We start from the raw sequence: 23,459 nt of genomic DNA, 5'->3' as shown, positions 1-23,459 counted from the left end.
AGCCAGCAGTTTACATGTACTGGATGAATTAAATAGTTAAAATGTAATATTAATACCAGGGTATTGTTACATAGCTTGACAATGAAATAATATTTATATAAATTGGCTACGGACAAGACATGTAAGTTAAATTCCTTTCATTATTAAACTAGTATTAGCATACATTATTACATAATTATTAAATAATTGTTAATTAGTTTAAGAAGTGATTATATGTTCACGTTGAATAGTATTTCTGATTTAAATTACGTTGTATGACTTTCTGCTGATAAAGTATGAAGTATTCCTCAAAGTAGTTTACTTTGTAATGGTTGAAGGTTCAGCTTTGTTAGTCAGAATTATTAAAATTAATGGTTAGATGCTACCAAGTCGCATAACCATTCATTTTGTGAAAGAACATACTTATAATCTTTAAAGTTTTAGTGGTCTATATTTATTTTGTTAATTACCTGCTACATGAGCAAGCCACTGTTTATATCTATCGCTTCACCTGTTTAAAGTCAATAACGGCTGCCTGCTGTTTACTGAAATAAATTTATTGGACAAATTTAGAAATACAGCCTTCTCATTGGACGAAATAAAATATTGACCACTTAATGTAGAATTTTTGAAACAAACGTTCTTTCATTTAAATAATAGTAGTAAATAAACGGATCATTTAATTATGGTAGATTACGTAATGGTAAAAAAGGAAATACGTATTTAACAAAATTTATTGAGCATGTCGCATGTCCATTTTATTTCGGTAGATGCATACTAGAAACCATTAAACCAGTTTAGTGCTTGATATTATATTTTGTCTTCTGATAAGGGCTCTATTTAAATGTTCTGATTAATCTGAGACTGGATGCTGATTTATCAAAATAATTTTTCAGCAGATATGAAAAATACCGCCTTCAAATTAGACAAAATATAATTTCGGGCTTTAAAGGGATTTGTTCAATTTATCTATATTCACAGGTTTATCTTTTTATTGTTATTCATTTATTTTGAAACAATGATTCGAGCTTACTGCGTTTTTTTTAGCAACGGCGTTTTAATCACTGTGAGTTAATGTATATATTATCTTGCTTCACAGAACAACTCGCATCTGTTACTCTTGAGCGTCTGTAATTATGTCACGTGGTAAGTCCATATTTAACCGTTTTAATATCCGTTTGTCTGTTTGCTTGTATTCATGCGTGGGTGCATGCATCCGTGCGTGCGTGAGCTCTGACCGTGCATGCGTACGCGTGTGTGTGCGTACGTGCGCGTACGCGTGTAGGTGTGTGTATTGTGTTCGCTTGTTTGGTACATGCTTTGAACACAACAACTAGTTTCCCGTTGGACTGTTATCGTAGACAAAAAACGATATATTGCGTTTTCCTTTATTGTTAAAACCATACTATCAGCTTTATATAACTAATCGTGAAGTCAAAGAGGAACAAAAGGCCATTGGCGGCGTTATCATTTAGAGATTTTTATGCATTATTTTGTTTAACTCATTTGAATTCACATAATGTGAACAAATAAAAGAACAAAACAAATAATTTGTGTAAATACACAAAATATTAACCTTTGTAATTGTTTTTCTTAATAAATAGCTACGTGGCAACAATATCCCAACAATATCCCCAGACAACATATCGCTAATTTTTTTTATCTGTACACAAATCATATGCTTTTTTGTTTTGATCATTCAAGTCAAATGAGTTAATAATAATACTGCATTAAAATAAAAATAAATACTATAGTTTGCCGTAATCTTTCAGGCAATGTATGATTCACTGTTGTTTGTGTATGACTATGGTAACAATATGATCAGTCATTTGCTTATTGCTTGTTCTACAACTTTTGCTTAATGCTTTTGCCATCTGTCCATACATTATGCATACAGACAATATCCGCCTAATTGATGTGAATTGTATCATTGACATGTTGTGTTTAAGTTTAAATTGGGACAGCAATTCAAATACTGTAATAATACACTTGAGCCAGGGAAACAATTATGTTAACTGTCATGGAGTAATTCATATCACCTTTCCTTATTTCATCTCAAAACCATATTGTTTTCCGTGAGTGGTATTTACAGTGACTTTAATATTTCATTAACGTTACTTAAACCTTAGATCACAATCCATTGTTCTTTATATATAATATACAGGGGCGGTTCCAGGCATTGGCGTTAGAGGGGTCGTTACTTTGGGGCGCAACATTTTTACATGCGCCCTTCCCTCAGAACCGAAAGCATATGAGATAAATTATTTGCATTTGCGTTAATGGTTATTTCCTAAAGAAAGTTTTATCAATTTGAAGTCGGAAATGATGCATTTTGAGCGCATTTTATTACCCTTTCTCTCCCATATTGAAATAAATAGTGAACTTGGACGTTTTTAGAGGTGGCGCGCGGCGGGTGCACCCCCTCCATAACTGCTAGTGGTATGTCAGTCGTGTTCGTTTAATCGATGTTCAGTGATTTATTATCACGTCTCGAATTTCATTGGCAAATACGGCAGGTCAAAACCAGGAACATAAACTAGTACTGGATGATGGCATAATTAGGTTATTCACATATTCATGTTAATCTAATAATATCCTAGTCGAATATCGCATTGGAGGGTCTGAGACAAGGGCCCATGGTTATGAACAGTCAGCGAACAGTCAGACTAAGACTCATAGTTGCACTTTTATTAAAGCTGCACCCTCACAGATTGACCGATTTGACAACGTTTTTTTGTCTTAGAATCAGCTTATTTTTGCATCAGTGTTTTCAAATTTGTCATATAAGATAACACACAATATACCAGACTTATATGTGTGTTTATATTTTGTCAAGAAACTAATAAATAACATGTTTACGATAATAAACATCTCTGTCTGTCTGTCTGTCTGTATGTTTTAATTGCTTTGAAAACTGCCGAAAGTTTTATTTTTCTTTAAGCGCTAGTAACGCTTTTAGACATAAAACATCGATTTTCATACGAAATTGTTAAAAACTGCGACCTGATCTTTTTTAGGCTGTTGTATCACTGGTTTTCAGACATTTACGCAAAATTTGGCCCATTCAAAGACAACTTTTATTATTTTCCTTGATTAGAACCAGCCTCCTATATGAAATTATACAATTATTTGTATTAAGTTTTGTCGAAGGAATGGAATTAATTTTTTTTAATTGGTAGCTAATTTCAATGTGATTTTCTGGTAATGAGTCTAGACTCATGTGACAAAACTGCAAATCATCATTTCATTGTAAACTTCTTCGTTTAGTTTATATATACCATTTTATTATAGGCAGAATAGAACCTTCTGATATAGACAGAATAGACCCTTTTATTATAGGCAGAATAGAACCTTCTGATATAGACAGAATAGACCCTTTTATTATAGGCAGAATAGAACCTTCTGATATAGACAGAATAGACCCTTTTATTATAGGCAGAATAAAACCTTCTGATATAGACAGAATAGACCCTTTTAATATAGGCAGAATAGAACCTTCTGATATAGACAGAATAGACCCTTTTATTATAGGCAGAATAGAACCTTCTGATATAGACAGAATAGACCCTTTTCTTATAGGCAGAATAAAACCTTCTTATATAGACAGAATAGACACTTTTATTATAGGCAGAATAGAACCTTCTGATATAGACAGAATAGACCCTTTTATTATAGGCAGAATAGAACCTTCTGATATAGACAGAACATACCCTTCTATTATAGGCAGAATAGAACCCTCTGATATAGGCAGAATAGAATCGTCTGATATAGACAGACTAGACACCTCTGAAATAGACAGAATAGAACCTTCTGATATAGGGAGAATAGAACCCTCTGATATAGGCAGAATAAAACCTTCTGATATAGGTGGAATGGAATCTTCTGATATAAACAGAATAGAAACCTCTGGATGGAAACCTCTGATATAGATAGAGTAGAGCCTTCTGATATAGGGAGAATAGAACCCTCTGATATAGGCAGAATAGAACCTCCTGATATAGACAGCATAGAACCTTATGATAGAGTGAATATTGAACAATCTGGTATTAAGATCCTTAGGACAGGGAGAAAAGAAAGAGGCAGAATAGCACCTTCTAACAGGGGAAACATTTTGGTTTAGGCAGAAAAGAACCCTCTGGTACAGGAAGAATGGAACATTCCGATAGAGCCAGAATATAACTTTCCGGTAAAGGCAGAATAGAATTTTCTGATAGCGACAGAAAAATATCTTCAGATCACACATAAATAACTTTGTTGTTATAAGGTAACAAATAGCGTAAGAAAAAAAATAAAACAGTCTTAACCTTAAGTCAGAGCCCGGTTTGTGTGTGAGGTTGTTGCACCTATCACCATTGTCAATAAATAGTACAAAATTTAACTTCTGTTTTCATATTGTGATCATCTTTTGTGCTTTTGAATGACCTCTCTAGCAGAATGTATCAATGCCTATGTGCTTGCCTTTTGTCAATGCCTATGTGCTTGCCTTTTGTCAATGCATATGTGCTTGCCTTTTCTCAATGCCTATGTGATTGCCTTTTCTCAATGCCTATGTGATTGCCTTTCCTCAATGCATATGTGATTGCCTTTTCTCAATGCCTATGTGCTTGCCTTTTCTCAATGCCTATGTGCTTGCCTTTTCTCAATGGCTATGTGCTTGCCTTTTCTTAATGCCTATGTGCTTGCCTTTTCTCAATGCCTATGTGCTTGCCTTTTCAGTTGGACAAGATCCATGGTATTCGGCTGATCAGATGAACCCAGCAGTCACATCCCAGCCCCCGGGGACCATGGGTGGGTGAACACACCTTCTATAAAATATCGGTTTGCCTAGCAGTGTAGTCTATCGGAGTTATTAAATATCAATGTATTTTTGAGAGTAAATACCGCTTAGACCGCCCCACTTTTCATGTACTGTTCATGAACAGCTTCGATTTAAGAGTCATGTTTGGGAAACTGTTCATGAACTGTCCATGAACAGTTTTGTTCTAACCATGAGTGATGTTGGACAATTCATGTACTGTTCATGAACCGCTTCTTTCTAACCGAGAGTAGTGTTTGGCAAACTGTTCATGTATTGTTCATGAACATATTTGATATTACTTAGAGAAATGTTGGGCAAACTGTTCATGTACTGTTTATGAACAGATTCGATTTAACCGAGAGTTATGTTGCACAAACTGTACATGTATTGTTTATAAACATATTTGATATTACCTAGAGTAATGATGGGCAATTTGTTCATGTCCTGTTCATGAACAGCTTCTATCTAACCAAGTTTGATGTTAGGCAAACAGTTCATGTACTGTTCTGTTCATGAACAGCCTTTGATTTAACCGAGCTTTTTGTTCAAAAGCGTTTTATTTCCTTAATCCGCCGCTGGTTAGATTGGTCCGGAAGTATATTAAAGTACTTAAAATGAAGTGATTTGTTATCACATAAGTATAGAGAGCAGGGAAACGTTTTATTAAAATTAAAATTCTTAGTCGATTCAAGTCGAAAAATAAATTACCTTAGTGTCATTATTTCATTACTTTGCTACGTATTTGAGTGAATTGAACTTAAGCCAATCTTTAAACTACACACAAAGATTATGAATGACTTGAATCAATGTTTTGCAACTTATGACGTTTATATAGATAAATGGTTATTGCAGTTACGACTAAAATTATTAAATGAAACGGGAACCAGCATATCGTCGGCTCTTTCCAACACGACCACCATTTGACATTTTCTAAACGCTCAATATATGACTTGGGGCTTTGTTGAACTCTGATTTACCTTTTCGATATTACTACCAAGAAGATTTTACCAAATTTGGACAGATCTTTTCAAGACGATTCCAACGGTACCAATATCTCAATATTTTACGTGGATTCAAGCCGACGATATCACTAAAACAAATATCTGACTTTAGAAGCTTTACACGTTGAGAAGAGTCATTTTAATTCCGTCAGTCATTTTTTTAAAAGCATAGCCAATTAGACAGAAATCGCTCTTTAGTTTTCGTACTCTCCATGGATATAACTATTTATAATTAATATCTTAAAAGGTATTGAAAAATCACATTCTACAAATGCAAAACTATTCAATGCATGTCACAGTAGATGACCATTGAATTATTTACTGCGCCTTATCACACAGTCGTCGCCTGTCAATATTTTAGAGTTCACTGTACATAAGCTGCGAAAAACACATAAACGACGCCGTTGCTTCATTGAATGTACTAAAACTTGAACTTTGTAGGCAAAGCGCCAACAATGTCGAATCCTCTGCTGTAAGTGATGAAGCAATTTTCAAGAAGGTTGTTGAACAAAATATCATAGTATCTGTTATGAATATTGAACTGATTTTGTTTTATCCTGGTCAAGGTGATCATATGCAGCCAGCTATTTTAAAATTATCCAGTCAATGATCAAGTTATAACCCGGACGCATTAACATATACACTCGGCCGATTGCCATTGTGGCAACTAAGTAGGCTCAACGCAAACGGACTGATGATATCGTTTTTACGAATCCTGAAATAATGTTACAGGAACACTGTCGATCTTTCACTGATGTGCTTAACTAAAAGTCTTGTCTATTACGATGTGCTTTATCTTAACAACCTTTTAGATTAAAAAAAACAAAAAAAAACATGGTCGTCTAGGACCTGGAACTTTTAATTAAACGACCATAATACTGGAATGGTTAATCTTTCATATTAATATCACCCCACACACCCCGAAAGCCCCCCAAACAACAACAACAATAACAACAACAACAACAACAACAAACAACAGCAACAAAACAACAACAACAACAAAAACAAAACTAAAAAACATCAAATAACATAACAAAAAATAATAACAAACAACAATAATATCAAATTTGTATTGTTAATTTTCCATATTGATATACTACATCATTCTTTAATCGTCTTCAGGATTACCGAGTGGCGCCCCTGCCAATGTTCCTTGGATGCCAAAGCCTAATGTGGTCGGATGCCCCGCCGGACTGGAGTACCTTGCAGACCTGGACAAAATTTTGGTCCAGAAACAGATTGACCTAACTGAATGTAAGTACTAGTATTCTTTATATGTCTCAATAAGGGTCCTGATTTCATTCACTGGTTTTAATTAGGAATAAAATCAGGCCATCTCCGACAAGCTTCGGGATGGATTCGTCAAATAATGGCCGATGTGTACCGATTTGGAGCAATATCAGTAGTCTTTGTAACGCATGCGCAGCTGGGCATATTGACAGTGCAAAATCCGTCAAAATACGGTATCCTAGAAAAGGACAAGACTAGTATTTTGACTGTAGCTGATTGTATGCACAATGCTAGAAGTAGCTTCAACAGCATGTGCATGCATTTGGTTATCTGATATCCTACTATACAGTACTATGTAGCTTAATCCTGAATACTCTTAGTGCCAATTGTTTAGAAGTTTGTTAAAGTTAATAACGTTGGTAGTGCCGTCGTTGTTAACGTTCAAATCTTGATCGGACAGTTTAATGGACACATTTGTGATATGCAATACTTTTAACAAGTTATGTGCCAACTGTTTCAGCTGAACTTGTTTAATGTAAAATTATATGAGCCTATCATCAAAACAATCGGCCCTTTATCTTATATTATATGAAAGATAAGATCATATTGTACCCTATCTATTCTGTTCATATATATATTTCCAGTGTTGACAATGTACGATGCAGAAAACCGGTACCGACTATTCAACCCTGCGGGACAGCAAGTCTATTTTGCATCTGAAGGTCTGTTTTCTCATTGGCTGTTTTGTAATATAAGTTGAGGTAGTTATTTGAACGTTCGGTTGTGCTTTAACCTTTCACTTGGCATCTTTAAATTATTACAACACATACAAATGGATAAAACAATACAAACAAACACCACCACCACCACCTCCATCATCACCACCACCACCAACAACAAAAACAATCAACAAATAACTTAAATACACACCAGAAGAATCCTTACTTCTTTGAATCAATACATTTTGTTTGTGTTGTATTTTTTCCATTGCTTGATTAATGTCGATTAGTTCTACAGTATATTATAAAGGTAGTGATGTATTTTGAACAGTGTTTGGTCTGTTTGTTCATTTTCAAAATTCAAAAGCAAGTATGTAATCACATTAAAAATACTTTTCATTTGTCAGAATCGAACAGTTGTGAGAGGCAGTGTTGCCATGGGAACCGGTCATTTACTATGCACATAACCGACAACACCGGGATGGTAGGGATTTGAATACTAGAATTCTCAACACAGATGTGCTTATTTTACATTGAGATTTGTATTTATTTTATGTTTACAATGATGGGCACTCCTGCAGACTGCACATCAACGTCCATGGAAATCAGGATAGTTTATGTTATTTCACAGGAAGTGATTCGCCTACAGCGTGAATTCCAGTGCTGGAAAGCATCATGTTGGTGCGCATGCTCAGACTGTTGTGCGCATACGCTGTCTATTGAGGCACCCGTGGGGACAACGGTCGGATATGTAAGGCAAAAGTAAGGGTATTCTTGTTTTTATCGTTAACCTTTAGTTACTGCTTACATATTACATAGATGGCTGTGAAGCTGTAAAGCTGACATTCGCAAATCAAGTTAATTTTTAACGTTTTCGCCCACCGTGCCACATAGGTAGCAGCGATTGCCTTATGGTTAAAACTTATGGTTTTAAATAACTAGATTAAGCCCCAGCTAGACTCGTGTCACAAGAATCGGAACTCGCAACTCGGTCAATTTCCATGGAAAACAGCCTCAGGTGTTAGCTGGTTGATCAGTAAAACTTGTTCGTAAAATTAATGATATTTTTTTTTAATTAAATGTAGAGTTTTAACGTGTATTGTTAATTTCTAAGTTCAAATTGATTCGCAGGGAAGTGTTTTATTGCATAAGTATGAATAAAGGTTTAAATGCTAAATTGAAAATTCAACACGATGAGTTTGCGTTGTAGTGGATTTTTATTAATTCTGACATTCTAAACCGTCCGTATACAACCGATATAATTTCCGATGAAATATGGCCGAAGAGTTCCGATTGGTGTTCCAGCAACTTCATGTTTCACTGAATGTTCCACTGACCGTTTATCGTTAAAGATATTTTGATTCGTGTATGGTCTGTTTGTGATATTTGTTTTTGTGTTTTTCTTCTTAAGACCGTCTAATATCTTATTTCCTTTTAGAATGTGTCGGCAAAACAACTCTATAAAAACAACAAGTTTATTAATATATTCGATAGACTGTTCATTGATAATAATTATTGTAAGATAATAATCGTTATGCAAATTATATATCCCTGAAACCTTGCTCATTAATAAGTATTATAATGTGATTTATTAGGTGATTTCATATTGGCCTAGTTATTTGTCCAAGGTTAGCTGTATTTGCCTGAAACTGAAAGGGCTTCCTTTTAAACTAATTTCCAAGATGTTTCTCATATTAGGCGAGTTTCGACAGCCAATTAAAATGGTCCATTTCTTAAATCATATATTTGGCGAGTTATGTAGCCAATTAAAACGGAAAAAAACTCATACTTGCCGAGTTTGGTCGATAATGGCCGAGTTTTGGAATATATTGTCTTCAATTGTATTGGTACCGCGATTGTCCCCGTATCGCTTCAAATACGTAATAGTTGATTAATAAAGTGGTATATTCTAATTCATTGCACAAATGGCCCATTCAGGTGTTCTGTGTGCCAGCCTATCTACGCCGTCCAGGACTATGATCACAATGAACTGATGACCATCCTGGGACCGTGCTGTGTTACGGGTTGTAGCGACATTGAGTTTAGGGTTAGTCCCATTTAGCATTAGAGGTGAACAAAGTGTTATTTGAACTTGGAGCACCTTGACCATGACAAGTTTTACATTTCATACATAGTTTGGTTTCAAACCTAAGAGAAGTCCAAAGTACATGCTGTCAATGAGATCGCAAAATAAATTCTGATTTTAATCAGTTTCGAGAGCTTTCGATGAAAAAATGAATAGCCAAAGTTCCATTTTGTCTAAATTAGTTTTATTAAACACACATTCGCTAAACACTACGAATAGTTTTTCCTGAGTAAACTGTTGAGGCAGCAGTAACTTTATTTTCTGATGCAAATCGGACAGTTGTAACGTTATCGACACGTCGTTTTGTTACGCGACATATCTAGTCCGGTTATTTTGCAGGTAACATCTGCAACCGATGATCAAGACATTGGAGAGATAACGAAGAAGGTTTATCTACCGATGGTGGACGCTCTTACCAGCGCTGACAAATTTGGAGTCTCGTGTGAGTGTTAGAATAAACTTAGTCAATATCCTTGGACAAAACTTGTGCATTAATGGCAATTTGGAGTTTTTTCTTGAATTTTGCTCGTCATACCCTTTGTTATTCATTTGGCCCCAATTTCTCAAACTTCTTAAGTTCCTTTCAAAAGGATAAAGCTAACCTCACTGTTTTGGCTTTTCAATCATTTCATAATATTAACTTCTTCAAGAGTTCTTTTTTATACTTTTGTTCAAAATTATCTTGATAATAATCACAATATATCATTTTTCATTCTTCAAAATTCGATTTAATTATGTATTTCGGCTAATTGAAATAAGCTACTTTAGCCTGTTGTTTTTTTACTGTTATGACTAGCCATGTCGCCCAAACTCTACTATGAGCTTATTCTACAATATTTATATTTTTTTTACTAAACATGGTGTGAATGTGAAACATAAACAAGAAATGATTATAAATAAAACGTTATATGTCGTAGAATGAAGAAATATAAATACAATTATAAAGCTATGTTTCATTCACGCTATTTAAGTATATGTATATATGCACAGTTAGCATACTGTAATATTCTTTTTATTATTCATAGTTATCCTTCTAACCTGATGCAATTATTTCTTGTATAAAGTGCAGGTAAAGTTTAGTTCTATATGTTTCTTTGTATCATGTTTTGATTATTATTTGTCATTTCTCAACATATTGGAGGAAATAAAGAATCTCTATTTCAACGTTCCAGTTCCGAGGTCACTTGATATTAAACAAAAGGCAACGATGATTGGGGCCTGCTTTCTCATTGTAAGTGCATGTACATTATGACAATATCTCACAACACATCTTGACTAGAGCAGCTATGACATTTAAATATCATTATGGCAATAAAATAAACATTGTGTAAATTTAAACATTATTTGTAAAATCTTTTTAACTCAAATGAGAATCCGATTAATTATTATGTCAATAATACTGTTTAGAAAAGGTCATTTTTCAATAGATCAGATAAAAGGCAACAACTTTAATTTTAACATTTGGGTCCAAAAAAGAGGAAATCAGCTAAAAAGACGAAAATTATCTACAAACCTATCATTGATCAATAACATTTGCTCTTCTATTTTAATCCTTAATTTAAAAAAGAACACATTATTCACGCGCCAAATTGAGATTATGTAAAAAATATTAGAATAATTACATACTTGCAAATGGAATGTGACTCAACAAAATATTCCAAACAAAATCTCACTTTACTGCAATGATATCGTTGCTGAAACAATAACTTTTTCAATTGTTCCTTAACTGTTGTGATTTGTAACACTACTAATATAATTATATATGGTTATAGATTACAGATGTATATGATGAAGCAAATTATAACAATTTTATAAAATTAAAAATCCGCTGTCCACAATGATGCTGATGGTATTTGCGGTTCTCATTTTTGTCTGCTTTTCATTTTTTTCAATTTTTAAATCATCGATATATTCAAGTTTGGTTAACACAAAGAGCGGCATCTTACTTTCCAGTCATATGACTGAGTTAACGCCATCTGTAAGGAGGTACTGACAATATTGTTATTGCTTTGATTGGTCTGGTTTCATGTCCTATTCTTTATTGCAGGACTTCATGTTCTTTGAACGACCCCAAGTTCGCAGAAGAAGGCGATATTAGATCTAAAACGAGAAAAAAACCCGACTTTTTTCCTTTCTTTCCAAGGTCTTATGTTTTATGTATGATATTTAAAGTTGAACTGTTTTTGTTCTTTGTCTGTGATATTCTTATAAATATTATCGTCAGTGTTTAAGCTGCACTCTCACAGAAATACCATTTTTACAACGTCTTTCATTTTTTTGTCTTGGACAGATCATTTTTTTAAATATTTCTAAACCAATGATAAAAGATTGTTTATTTCCGTTCGAAAATTAATGATTTATGGCTTAAACCGTTACTATGGGTTTTAGAAAAATGCATAAAACAGCAAGTTTTGACTTTAAATATAAAAATCGTCGATCTTATTCTTTGTCAGCAGTCTAATATAACTGGTTTCCATGGATTTTCACAAAAAAACGGCTAGTTCCAGGACAAAAAATAAAAAAAAAGTTGTCAAAACATTCAATCTGTGAGAGTGCAGCTTTAAATTAAGGCTATCTTGATTTGTTTATTTTAAATAAATAAATGTAAACTTTGGTGAATATCACAATGTCTTGTTTGATGAGGCTTACGTTTTTAATTTTGTAATTATTGATACATGTTGGGACATTATGGCCATACAAAGAAGTTATAGCCTCCAGTAAATTCGTGTTATAGAGAACTCGTGTTTCACTCACCGGTCCTAGGCGGTAATCATTCATCGGTAAAACTATTGTGTTTGGCATGTACGTGGTGTTTGTATCTGTGTATATCATGCCTCCAACATAAATGACGCAACGCGGTGACCCCATATTTTTCCATATTGAAACACCAAATTTATATCGTAGCAAAATGGCGTCTATTTTCCGGCACGATTCTCCATCGGGAATACGTTGAATTTACAGGAGCTATAACATTGAACAACAGAGTAATAATGACTGTTCAATCATTTTGTAACTTTTGGCGTTAGACGCGATTCAATTTCCAGGGAGAAATCCCTTCTGTCGGAATAATATTCTCATTTGTTTGTATCGTACGGTAGCGTAAGGTCCAGGATAGATAATTCAGCTTCGTCCACTTGCAAAGGCCAGATGATATATGACCACTTGTATATCATTTAGGGTGCTGTCTGGTTTTATTAATACCACAGGACAAAATTCTTAATGTTGATAAACGATCTGTCATGGCATTTGTTGGCGCCGCACTGAAGTGCGCGCCTATTATGGAATGGGAATTTATTTTAGTTAGTGGTAGGAGCGGTTGACAGTTGGGTTTTACCGTTATTTTATTATGATTAAAAAATGCAAATGGATGGCGATTGCATAGGTGTTAAATATGCTATTTATGGTTGAATAGATTGTCTTCAATTTATCTTCAAAACATTATATCGGAAAAACGACAAAGAAGTTTAATAACTGTTCCCGATTCGTTTACGTTTTCCGATTGGTTACTGCAATATCATGTGCCGGAAATGTAAATATTTGGAGGAGTTCCGAATGAAATGTAAAATGTGTGGACCGGTAATTATGTGAATGGGAATAATTATGTTTTATGTTGTTTTGTTATGTTTACTGCATTAATAAACCATGAGGTAAGCTGTTTTCTTCAATTTAATCGATATTGGAATTAAATGTTCACCTAACTTTATTTGTTAATGTGTTGAAGGTGACATTAGTAAAATTTTATTACGATTACCCCCGAGTTGTTTTATTTTTAGAACACTACACATATCCGGATGTTGCTATTTTTAGGACCAGAAGGTATTTCCCCGCTGTTCATAGGTCAGTAATGGAATTTATACATCGTCGATTAATAGTTGGAAACTCGGTGAAGTTTTCTCACGAATATACGTTTAAAATAAGTACACACTGACAGTTGATTAAGATACATCTAACAATTTACAGTCATTACAGTAAAACAGTGAATTATACTCGTAAGAGAAGATTTTCTGTCGAAAAACACTAATGTCAACAATCAGCATGGAACTGGGATATTCGTATCAAAGGGCTATTCATGTAAGTATCCTTGAGTAGTTGTGTACGTTTATGTGTTCAAAAATGTTTGTTTTTTAATTTATCTTTGGAATTCTTAAATCATTTTTATTTGCTTAATGTTAAGACAGCGTTTTAATATTTCTACATGTACTATAAATATACATGTTACATACTTTACTTCTACTTATAATGCACCAGTCAATTGTAACCACAGCCCCCCAGGTCCGAGGAATAGCTGGGACATTGACTTTTGGTCCAGCCAACCCCGGGTAAAATCCTCGTCCTGCGGGGACGAACTGATGGTCAAATCCTCGCCATATGCCGCCGTACCCCAGGGAGCCTAGGTAAGGCATATTCCCTGCTATATTTTGCTCAAAGACAAAACCACCGCATTCACCCGGCACTGCGAGGCCATCTGAAACGTAAAAACAGAGCCCATTTCCCCGGCTATCCCCGGCATATCCCCAGACCTGGGAGGCCGTGGTTACAATTGATTGGTGCATTATGTACATGTTACATATTTTTAAATGTACTTATGTGCATCATTTATGTATATGATGAGAATTTGTAATATTTTATTTGATTGTTTTATCTTAGAAAAATATTAGACTTAAAAATACCCATTATTTGTTTACAAACTGCATATTTTCAAAATAAACCTGTATTAAAAGATGTACATGGTTTCGGGCTGGAAGCCACGACAGCTTGGACACAAGCGACATTCATTTGCTTAGTGTAGGTCTCGTTGAACGCCATACTGTTGTGAATCATTATCAACCATATGCACAACAACTACACATTTGTTCCTACCAACCCTTACTCTTGGCTAAAACGGATATTAGTGCAGAATGTATTATTAATACATGTGCATTTGTATTTTACGGTTGTAGTTTCTGTTGGTTGATAATCAGAAGTCTAATTTCTTTCAGGCAGGAAAACGACTGAATATTACTATTATATAAAGAATTCCAGCCTGCATTAAATACTTTGTTGAATCATTGAGACAGATTTGACATCCATGTCTATCCACAAGGCAGTCACATCTGATAGAGATGATGTGAGTATTCCATATAAAACATATTTGAGTTGGTGTTTGTTGTTTTATAAACTCACTGTATTCAATAATCCAGTGGTGGTGGTGGTGGTGGTGGTGATGGTGGTTGTGATGATGAATTTTATTGATAAATTTAGTAATTTTCTTTATATTATATACATGTATGTATCAGCTTTTTGTTGTTGTTTTTAAATAATGTTGAGAAATATTAAACTGTTTATATTTTATTTGGTATATGTATGGCAGTATTATTATCTATACAAATTAGTTAGAAAGTACTTTTTTTCTTTTACAGCACTAATTCTTTTACAGCATTCTAGATGGGTAAAGAACCTGAAGGGGCATGAAAACCAAATCCGCATTGACTCACCATTGAGTAATTATCATCTGTGCACACACTACATGTACAAACACATGGGAACAAACCAAACTTCAAATGTTGAAGAGTGAAGAATTATTGTGAAAAATTCTATATGTTAGAATACCATTGACTAAATAAAACAAATAGACATCGATTACCAACACAGACTGTTTACATGTTATAATATTAAAAAGAAATTAGTTGAGAACTTTCACTCTGACATTTTTGGAGGGGCATTACCGCCTACTTAGTGTTCTTGTTTCTTTACATATTTTAATTTAAAAGTACATTCCTTGTTTTTAAATCTGAATTCTGAGTTAGTCTCATAAGTAAAATTCATTTATTTGAATGATTACATTTTATGAATAAGTCCAATTAAGCTTTATCAATTTTTACAAGAAAAACGTTGATTTTTAAGCATTTTATTAGTTATAAAAATGTATAGTTACATGACATTATGTATATCTTCTTCAAAACTGAACGGTAAACTATCATAAATTGTCTTTTAAATTGTTCTTTAGACATCATAGATAATATTTAAAATAATTTCAGCAGGTTGTCTTATTATTAAATATTTTTTATGAATTTATAAAACTGCTATATATTTTCAAACATCGAAATACTGCTCTGTTCCGAAGACTCACAAGATCAATCAAAATGAATTTTTTTTTCCATTTGTATTAATAATATGTTCGGTTGAACTTAATTTTTCTGTTAACTGAAGTTTATTTTACCAGAAACTGTTGTGTTTTTTTTTCATAATATCTGATTATGTGAACAATAAATCAAATATAGACACAATATTTTTATTCACAGTAAAAAATATTCAAAATTTGGATAAAAGTCACATAGTGTACCATGATAATAACTATGTTGTCGGTAAAAGCTTTATAAAAGTGTGTATTACTTATACCTTAATTCAGTTTAAATAATTATGGCCTTTAAGAATTTGTGTTTTCATATAGATTTCCTGTTATATTGAGCTTTGTCAATTTTTGTTGTTGATTTGTATTAGGTACAATTACTACTTCTATTTCCTAACTTTTGTCTCATTTGTCAAATTGAATTGTTACATATTTAAGTGAAAAAAACAACAAACACACGCTATTTTTTAAGATGCACTCTTACTCCCAAGTAAGACTTATGACAATTAATATTATTGTTTTTATTTTTCAAAATGGGTTGATAGATGTAAACAACAATGTTTCTTATGAGGGATCTTGAATTCAATTTGGGAATGAGAATGAACATAAAACATGGTATTTCTGCCTTGTGACACTATAGTAGACCACAGTAAATCTTTTAGCAATCACCAATCATTTAATATTTGCCATACTTTCTGCTAAATGGGTGTTATTCTTAATTGTTTCTTCTACATTTAAGGATTTTTATAATTGTTTTTCTGGTATATATTACAATGTAATTTAATGCAAATGAAAACACACTTTAAACTAGACACATTTGATACTAATGATATAAATGATTATTGTTTACATGTACTCTGATTTGTTATGAAGATATTCATAAAGGGGTGTTCTTCATGTTATTATACATTTTGAACTTGATTTAATATTGCTTTTCTGGTATATATTCATTTAATGCATAAAGAAATTATTTTAAGTGTTCAGTATCACTTTCACACATTGTTTACTATTTTTTTTGCATATTTGGCCTATTTATGCTTATATGTGCATTGTTGTATTTCAAAACCTTTGTGAAAAATAGAAACAGTATTATTTCTTATACATAGTCTGATACATATTCAGTTTGAATGCGTTATTTTTATCATATTTGAAAAATTTGCCATTGTCCAATAAGACACATGCTGTTTTTGTGTTAATATCAACTAAAAACATCCATTTCCAACTCTTATTTACTATGTAAATGAAGAAGTTAACATTATAACTCCATTGACTAGATTTTTATGCAATTTTACATTACATTTTAGCATTATTAAACTGCTAAAAACAAGGCATGTTATGTTATAAATGCATTTCATCTAGTAAACAATGTTCACTTTTTATATAACAGTTCAATAATTATGTTCTATTTATGTTTACAACTTTCAGACGAAATTATAATGTTTATTAAAGTACTACACAAATTGTTAAATTATTATTTCATATCACTTCTTCATGATGAATGAGGTAACTTATTCTTCCCTACATGTTGTCATTCCAGCATGGTGACGTTGCCCCCTTCCCCTATATGATTAGAACTACAGTGTATATAAACAATAACTCTATTTCAGCGTATTGTAAGCGTTATTCCCTTTGTATCATTTCCTGTCCGGAGCATAACTAGAAAACTACTTTTTTTGGAATTTCATTAAACATCATTCAATGGTATTTAGCACAACGAGAGGAAGTGCAGTGCACAATGACTATAGCTGTTTAAGCTAATTACATAATTATTGCCCTTTGCCGCTTTTCTTGACCAGAGCATTACTTTAAAACTACTTATGGTATTGAAATAAAACTTATGGGTATATGGGTAGGTGGCAACGACAAAAAGTACAGTGCACAAGCACCCTGATTCTGTCGTGTTCATTAATGTACCCCACCCCTAATGAAATGTTCAACTTGAAACTCTTCAATTTCAATGCTTTTGCCTATGTTGTCAAGCAGAATACTACAAATATTTTGAGAATTTCATAGATGCGGTTCAATGCACCATAATATGCTTGTCGGCCTTGACATTTCTTGTTTTTCAACATATAACAAATGCATAAACTATTAAACGGCGCCCTTTGATGCTTTGCATCAATGGTCTTTCTTGTATAGTATTGGATAGAACTTTGCTGTATTTAGAAAACAACCTACATTTTTCAGAAATGAAATTGCAAATAGGCAACGTAGATTTTGTACTGGCCATTGAAATTAAATAATCATGCTCTGAATTATAACTATGTTAAAGAGAAAAAAAGAAAACAGATCCACACAATTAGCAAAAAAATCCAATTTAATATAACGCCGCATCAAAATGTAGACACACTATAACTAAGATGAATGTCTTAATCGAATACCAATGATGTTTATCAATCTTGATAAGACCCAGTCACACACAATTATCTATTGAACGCCGACTTCCTCCACAAGCACTCGTTGCCATTTATTTTTATTGGTCGTTAGAAGATTGTTTAGACTTTGATGGTCGATGGTAGTTTGAACATTTAATTCGCTGTAATAAAACCCATATCGTACCGGTACCGACTATTCAACACTGCTGGATAGCAAGTCTATTGTGCATTTGAAGGTCTTTGTTCTTGTTAGCTTTTTGGTTTTCCTAGTTTAGGTAATCCATATTTATTTGAACGTTCGATTGTGCTTTAAGACTGTCACTTGGAATCTTTAATAATATCATAACATACAAATTAGACAAAACAACAACAACAACAACAAACAGAAAAACACCCTAGAATAAACATTACTTCTTTGAATCAATACATGTAGACATTTAGGGTTGCTGTTTTTTGTTGTATTTTTTTCATTGCTTGATTGATGTCGATTGGCTGAACAGCCTAAAAGGTAGTAATTTATTTTGAACAGTTTTTGTTAAGTTTATTTATTTCCAAAATTCAAAAGCATGCAAATGCATATTAATAGCGATTTTCTTTTGTCAGAATCAAACAGTTGTGAGCGGCAGTCTTGCCATGGAAATCGATCCTTCACTATGCACATAACCGACAACACGGGGATGGTAGGAACATTTAGAATCTATTAAGTGTTTAACTCAAATGATCTCATCCTGATGAACATGTTCACAATATAATGACAGATGTAAGTTTGTTTTATTCATTTATTGGTTTGCGATGCCCTTTTTACGTAAACATAAGTCACTATCGGAACCGGGGGGATACAACCGGTTCAACGCCCCCCCCCCCTTTAATCGTTCAAATGTACAAAGAAATTCTTTTTGAAAACGTACAGTGTGTTTTAAAAAACTACTTTAATTGTTTCATGTTATTTCACAGGAAGTGATTCGCCTGCAGCGTGAATTCCAGTGCTGGAAAGCATCATGTTGGTGTGCATGCTCAGACTGTTGTGCGCATACGCTGACTGTTGAGGCACCTGTTGGGACAACGGTCGGATATGTGAGGCAAAAGTAAGGGTATACTTGTTTTTATTGATAACCTTTAGTTACTGCTTACATGTTACATAGATAGCTGTGAAGCTGTAAAGCTGACGTTCGCAAACTGAGTTAACTTTTAACGTTTTCGCTCACCGTGTCACATAAGTAGCAGTAATTGCGTTATGGTTTAAACTCATGTTTTTAAGTTACTAGTTTAAGCCCCAGTTAGACTCATGTTCCAGCAATCGGAACTTGCAACTCACATTTTCCTGAAAATGCTCATTGATAAGAATAATCGTATTTTCTAACTTATTGAACAAATGACCCATTAAGGTGCTCCGTGTGTCAGCCTATCTACGCCGTCCAGGACTATGACCACAATGAACTGATGACCATCCTGGGACCGTGTTGTGTTACCGGTTGTAGCGACATTGAGTTTAGGGTTAGTCCCATTAAGCATTAGAGAGGTGAAACGTACTATTTGTACTTGGATCACCTTGACGATGACAAGTTTTAAATCTCATACATAGTTTGAGTTCATACCTAAGAGTAGTCCACAGTACATGCTGTCAATGAGATCGCCAAATGAAATCTGATTGAATCATTTTCGTAAATCCTTCGAAGAAAAAAAAGCCAAAGTTAAATATTGTCTTATGTTTTTATATAAATACACATTCGCTAAACACTGCGAAAAGTTTTTCATGAATAAATAGTTGAGTATGCAGTAACTATTTTTTCTGGTGCAAATCGGACAGTTGTAACGTTCTCGACACGTCAATATGTTACGCGACATATTTAGTCCGTTTATTTTGCAGGTTACATCTGCAACGGATGATCAAGACATTGGAGAGATAACCAAGAATATTTATTTACCGATTTTACCGATGGTGAATGCTCTGACCACCGCTGACAAATTTGGAGTCTCGTGTGAGTGTTGAAATTAACCAAGTCAGTATCCTAGGACAATACGTCTGCATTAATGGCAGTTTTGAGCTTTTATCTCCGGAACCACAAGTGACACTCTTATTCAAATTCAGTACAAACACATGCATAACAACCATACTTTTTGAGTGATACATCTTTAACTACTTACTTAATAATACATTTATGGGAACTATTAATTACTGATAACAAGATTGTAACCGTGTTTTAATAGCAGAAAATGCAAAAATATCCAATGGTTGGTGAGTGCTAAAATAATTACTGTGCTCCACTATCGTCTCATAAGCCATATAAATTATAAATGCATTGTTATGATACTGTTATAATCTTTTTTCTTTTTTATTATTATCCGTCTTACCTGAAATAATTGTTTGTTTGCATGAAGTTCATGCTTCTATGAATCGTGTTCTGATTATAATTTGTCATGTCTTTTCATATTGGAGGAAATAAAAAATCTCTCTTTCTCTTCTATTTCAACTTTCCAGTTCCGAGGTCACTTGATATTAAACAAAAGGCAACGATGATTGGAGCATGCTTTCTAATTGTAAGTACATGTAGACTTTCCATTTGGTTGTGGATTGTGTACAATGTCATTTCCCATTGCTATTTGCTGTTCTATTTCAATCCTTAATTTCATATACGTTATGTATACGTTAATTTGAGATTATGTTAAAAGTTCATGAGAAGAATTAGAAGATTGCAATAATATTCTATTACCAACACCGCCAACCCATTTAACCTATTGTGATTTTAATTGTTACTGAAACAATAACTTTTTTGTTATTGATCCATAACTTTTGTGTTTCACGGCCCCCACTATAATGCAAACTAAAATCATAATAATAGTTTTCATATGTATGAAATGAAGCAAAATACATGATATGAAAAGCCGCTGTCCACAATAATAATAATAATAATAATAATAATAATAATAATAATAATAATAATAATAATAATAATAATAATAATAAAAATAATAGAAATAATAAAAAAGTAATAATCACATTTTTTATAAACACGACACACGTCCTATTTCCAATGTGGTTATCTGGTAAAAAGCATTTACATGAAAAAACACATTAATCACTATTAGTTATTTTCACAATAATAATAATAATAATAATAATAATAATAATAATAATAATAATAATAATAATAATAATATCAAGTAATAATAATAACAAAAATCCTTAAATGAACTGCCTTTTGGCAATTGCGTTCATCATTCGATGAACGCAACATCTTCGGATATGTTCGGATCGTAATTCATTGCATAACAATATACATGAAAGCTATTGATCTTGTTATTGGCTGTATTGTGTCTGCAGGTCCCGTAAAATATAGATCAACATTTTTAAAAGTGTTAGTTTATTATATTTTAAATATATTGGTACCAGAAAAGTTTCAATTTTACGTTTTAAAGTGATTTCAAGTGGTTGATCTTTTCTCGCGTTATTGTGCCGTCATTTGAAAAAAATGTTTCCGGTTATAGTCGGGTCGTTCTATTTACAGAATGGGTAAGAACGGATTACTGAAAGGTTTTCTTAAATGAAATGAAATATTTTTTTAACAATTCTTGAATGAAATAATGAACTATTGGTGTAAATATAAGGAATGAATTGCGGGGTTGATGTCATTATCGGGGATATGAACGCAATTGGGTTGGTCAAAGTACACACACATTGACCAACCCAATTGCGTTCATACCCCGATAATGACATCAACCCCGCAATTCATTCCTTAAATAATCACATTATATACAAACACGAGACGCGTCTTATTTCCAATGTGATTATCAGGAAAAAAACACACACAATAATAACTAATCATTAAAAACACACACAAAATGCATTTATCCTACGGCGGTTTACATTTTTCTCTGATTTCCATACCACCATTATATTCATTTTTAGTTAACACAATGAGCGGCATCTCAGTTTCCAGTTATGTGACTGAGTTAATGCCATGTGTAAAAGAGGTACTGATAATACTGATATTGTTTCAATCGATCTGATGTCATGTCCTATTTTATATTGCAGGACTTCATGTTCTTTGAACGACCTCCAGCTCCCAGAGAATATTAAATCCAAAACGGGAATAAACACTTTTTAAAAAGAGTTTTCATCTTTCCATTCCACTCAAGGGCTTGTGTTTAATGGTTGGAATTTATAGTTGAACTTTATGTTGACCTTTGTCTGTGATATTCTTTGATATTATTGATATTATCGTCAGTGTTATGGCTTTCTTGATTTATTCATTTTGAATAAAAAAGTTGAAACTTAGGTGAATATCACAATGCCTTTGTTGAAGTGGCTTATGTTTTTAATTATTTACACATTTTGAGACAAGTGTGAGATTATGGCCATACAAACTAGTTCAAACCCCCAGTAGACTCGTGGTCCGGTAATATCGTGTTTCCCTGATCGTTCAAAGGCGGTAATAATTCTTGCACAGGTATAACTATTTTGAAGAGTGTGTGGTCTGGTTGTGGTGTTTGTATTTGTGTGTTTTGGTTTTTCTAGTGCATTGTCGTTTTGGGCCTTGTCTTGTGCCTCTTAACAGGGCCTATTTTATTTTTCAGTACTGGTCTTGTCCCAGTAGTTTTCATTATAATACGTTTTGAAAGGCTGAAATCACATTTATTTATTTGCATACAATCAAATGTTAGTTGTTTAAATCATGTTACGTATTTGAATTGTTTCCTTACTCATGTTTATAACAAATGCTTGGCCTTCATTGGAAATTATTTTATTATTCTCTCGCTCTTCCTTAACAAAATAACAGGATTCTACGCATTAAATATCCTGTATTACATGAAAATGATATTGATATTAGTGTTCCTGTAAAGTATGACGATGGAGATTTGGTAGTATACACGTATATCATATATCGGATGAGCTCAATTTTGAGAAAATATATTTGCATTAAAAATACACATTTTCCCCTTAAATATATGATGTGCACAAAACGTGTGTAAATATAACGTTTATACGTTTATACGGTACCCTATCGTTGCTGAGAGTGGCTTCGTTATGACCTTAAGGACTCAAAATATGTCTCTATATTACCAAATTGAAGATGTAAAATTCACAAACAGACAGTTCGACTTTCATGATTTAATGACCTAATTCAAAGCAACAAACAATACACCCAGTTCATGGTTTTCTT

The 23,459-nt window shown here is 33.2% G+C and overlaps 2 protein-coding genes across 2 annotated transcripts; both read left to right on the top strand.

Moving 5' to 3' along the window:
• Window positions 1-12,427, top strand: LOC128205227 (phospholipid scramblase 2-like). Its single transcript, XM_052906730.1, has 11 exons — window positions 1-121; window positions 1,079-1,125; window positions 4,696-4,767; window positions 6,901-7,032; window positions 7,653-7,730; window positions 8,135-8,211; window positions 8,359-8,489; window positions 9,666-9,774; window positions 10,153-10,255; window positions 10,986-11,044; window positions 11,861-12,427. The coding sequence occupies exons 2-11, from the start codon at window positions 1,116-1,118 to the stop codon at window positions 11,909-11,911; spliced, it is 822 nt and encodes a 273-aa protein (XP_052762690.1). The 5' UTR covers window positions 1-121; window positions 1,079-1,115; the 3' UTR covers window positions 11,912-12,427.
• Window positions 11,932-22,525, top strand: LOC128205228 (phospholipid scramblase 2-like). The gene is made up of 7 exons (XM_052906731.1): window positions 11,932-11,956; window positions 18,901-18,977; window positions 19,252-19,382; window positions 19,683-19,791; window positions 20,165-20,276; window positions 20,777-20,835; window positions 22,331-22,525. The coding sequence occupies exons 2-7, from the start codon at window positions 18,951-18,953 to the stop codon at window positions 22,373-22,375; spliced, it is 483 nt and encodes a 160-aa protein (XP_052762691.1). The 5' UTR covers window positions 11,932-11,956; window positions 18,901-18,950; the 3' UTR covers window positions 22,376-22,525.
• The last annotated feature ends 934 nt before the right edge of the window (window positions 22,526-23,459 follow it).

Source organism: Mya arenaria, chromosome 10 (genome assembly GCF_026914265.1).
Source record: "Mya arenaria isolate MELC-2E11 chromosome 10, ASM2691426v1".
In the NCBI taxonomy this organism is placed as follows: domain Eukaryota; kingdom Metazoa; phylum Mollusca; class Bivalvia; order Myida; family Myidae; genus Mya; species Mya arenaria.
The sequence above is the reverse complement of the archived record's forward strand: the minus strand, read 5'-3'. Positions and strand labels throughout refer to the sequence as shown.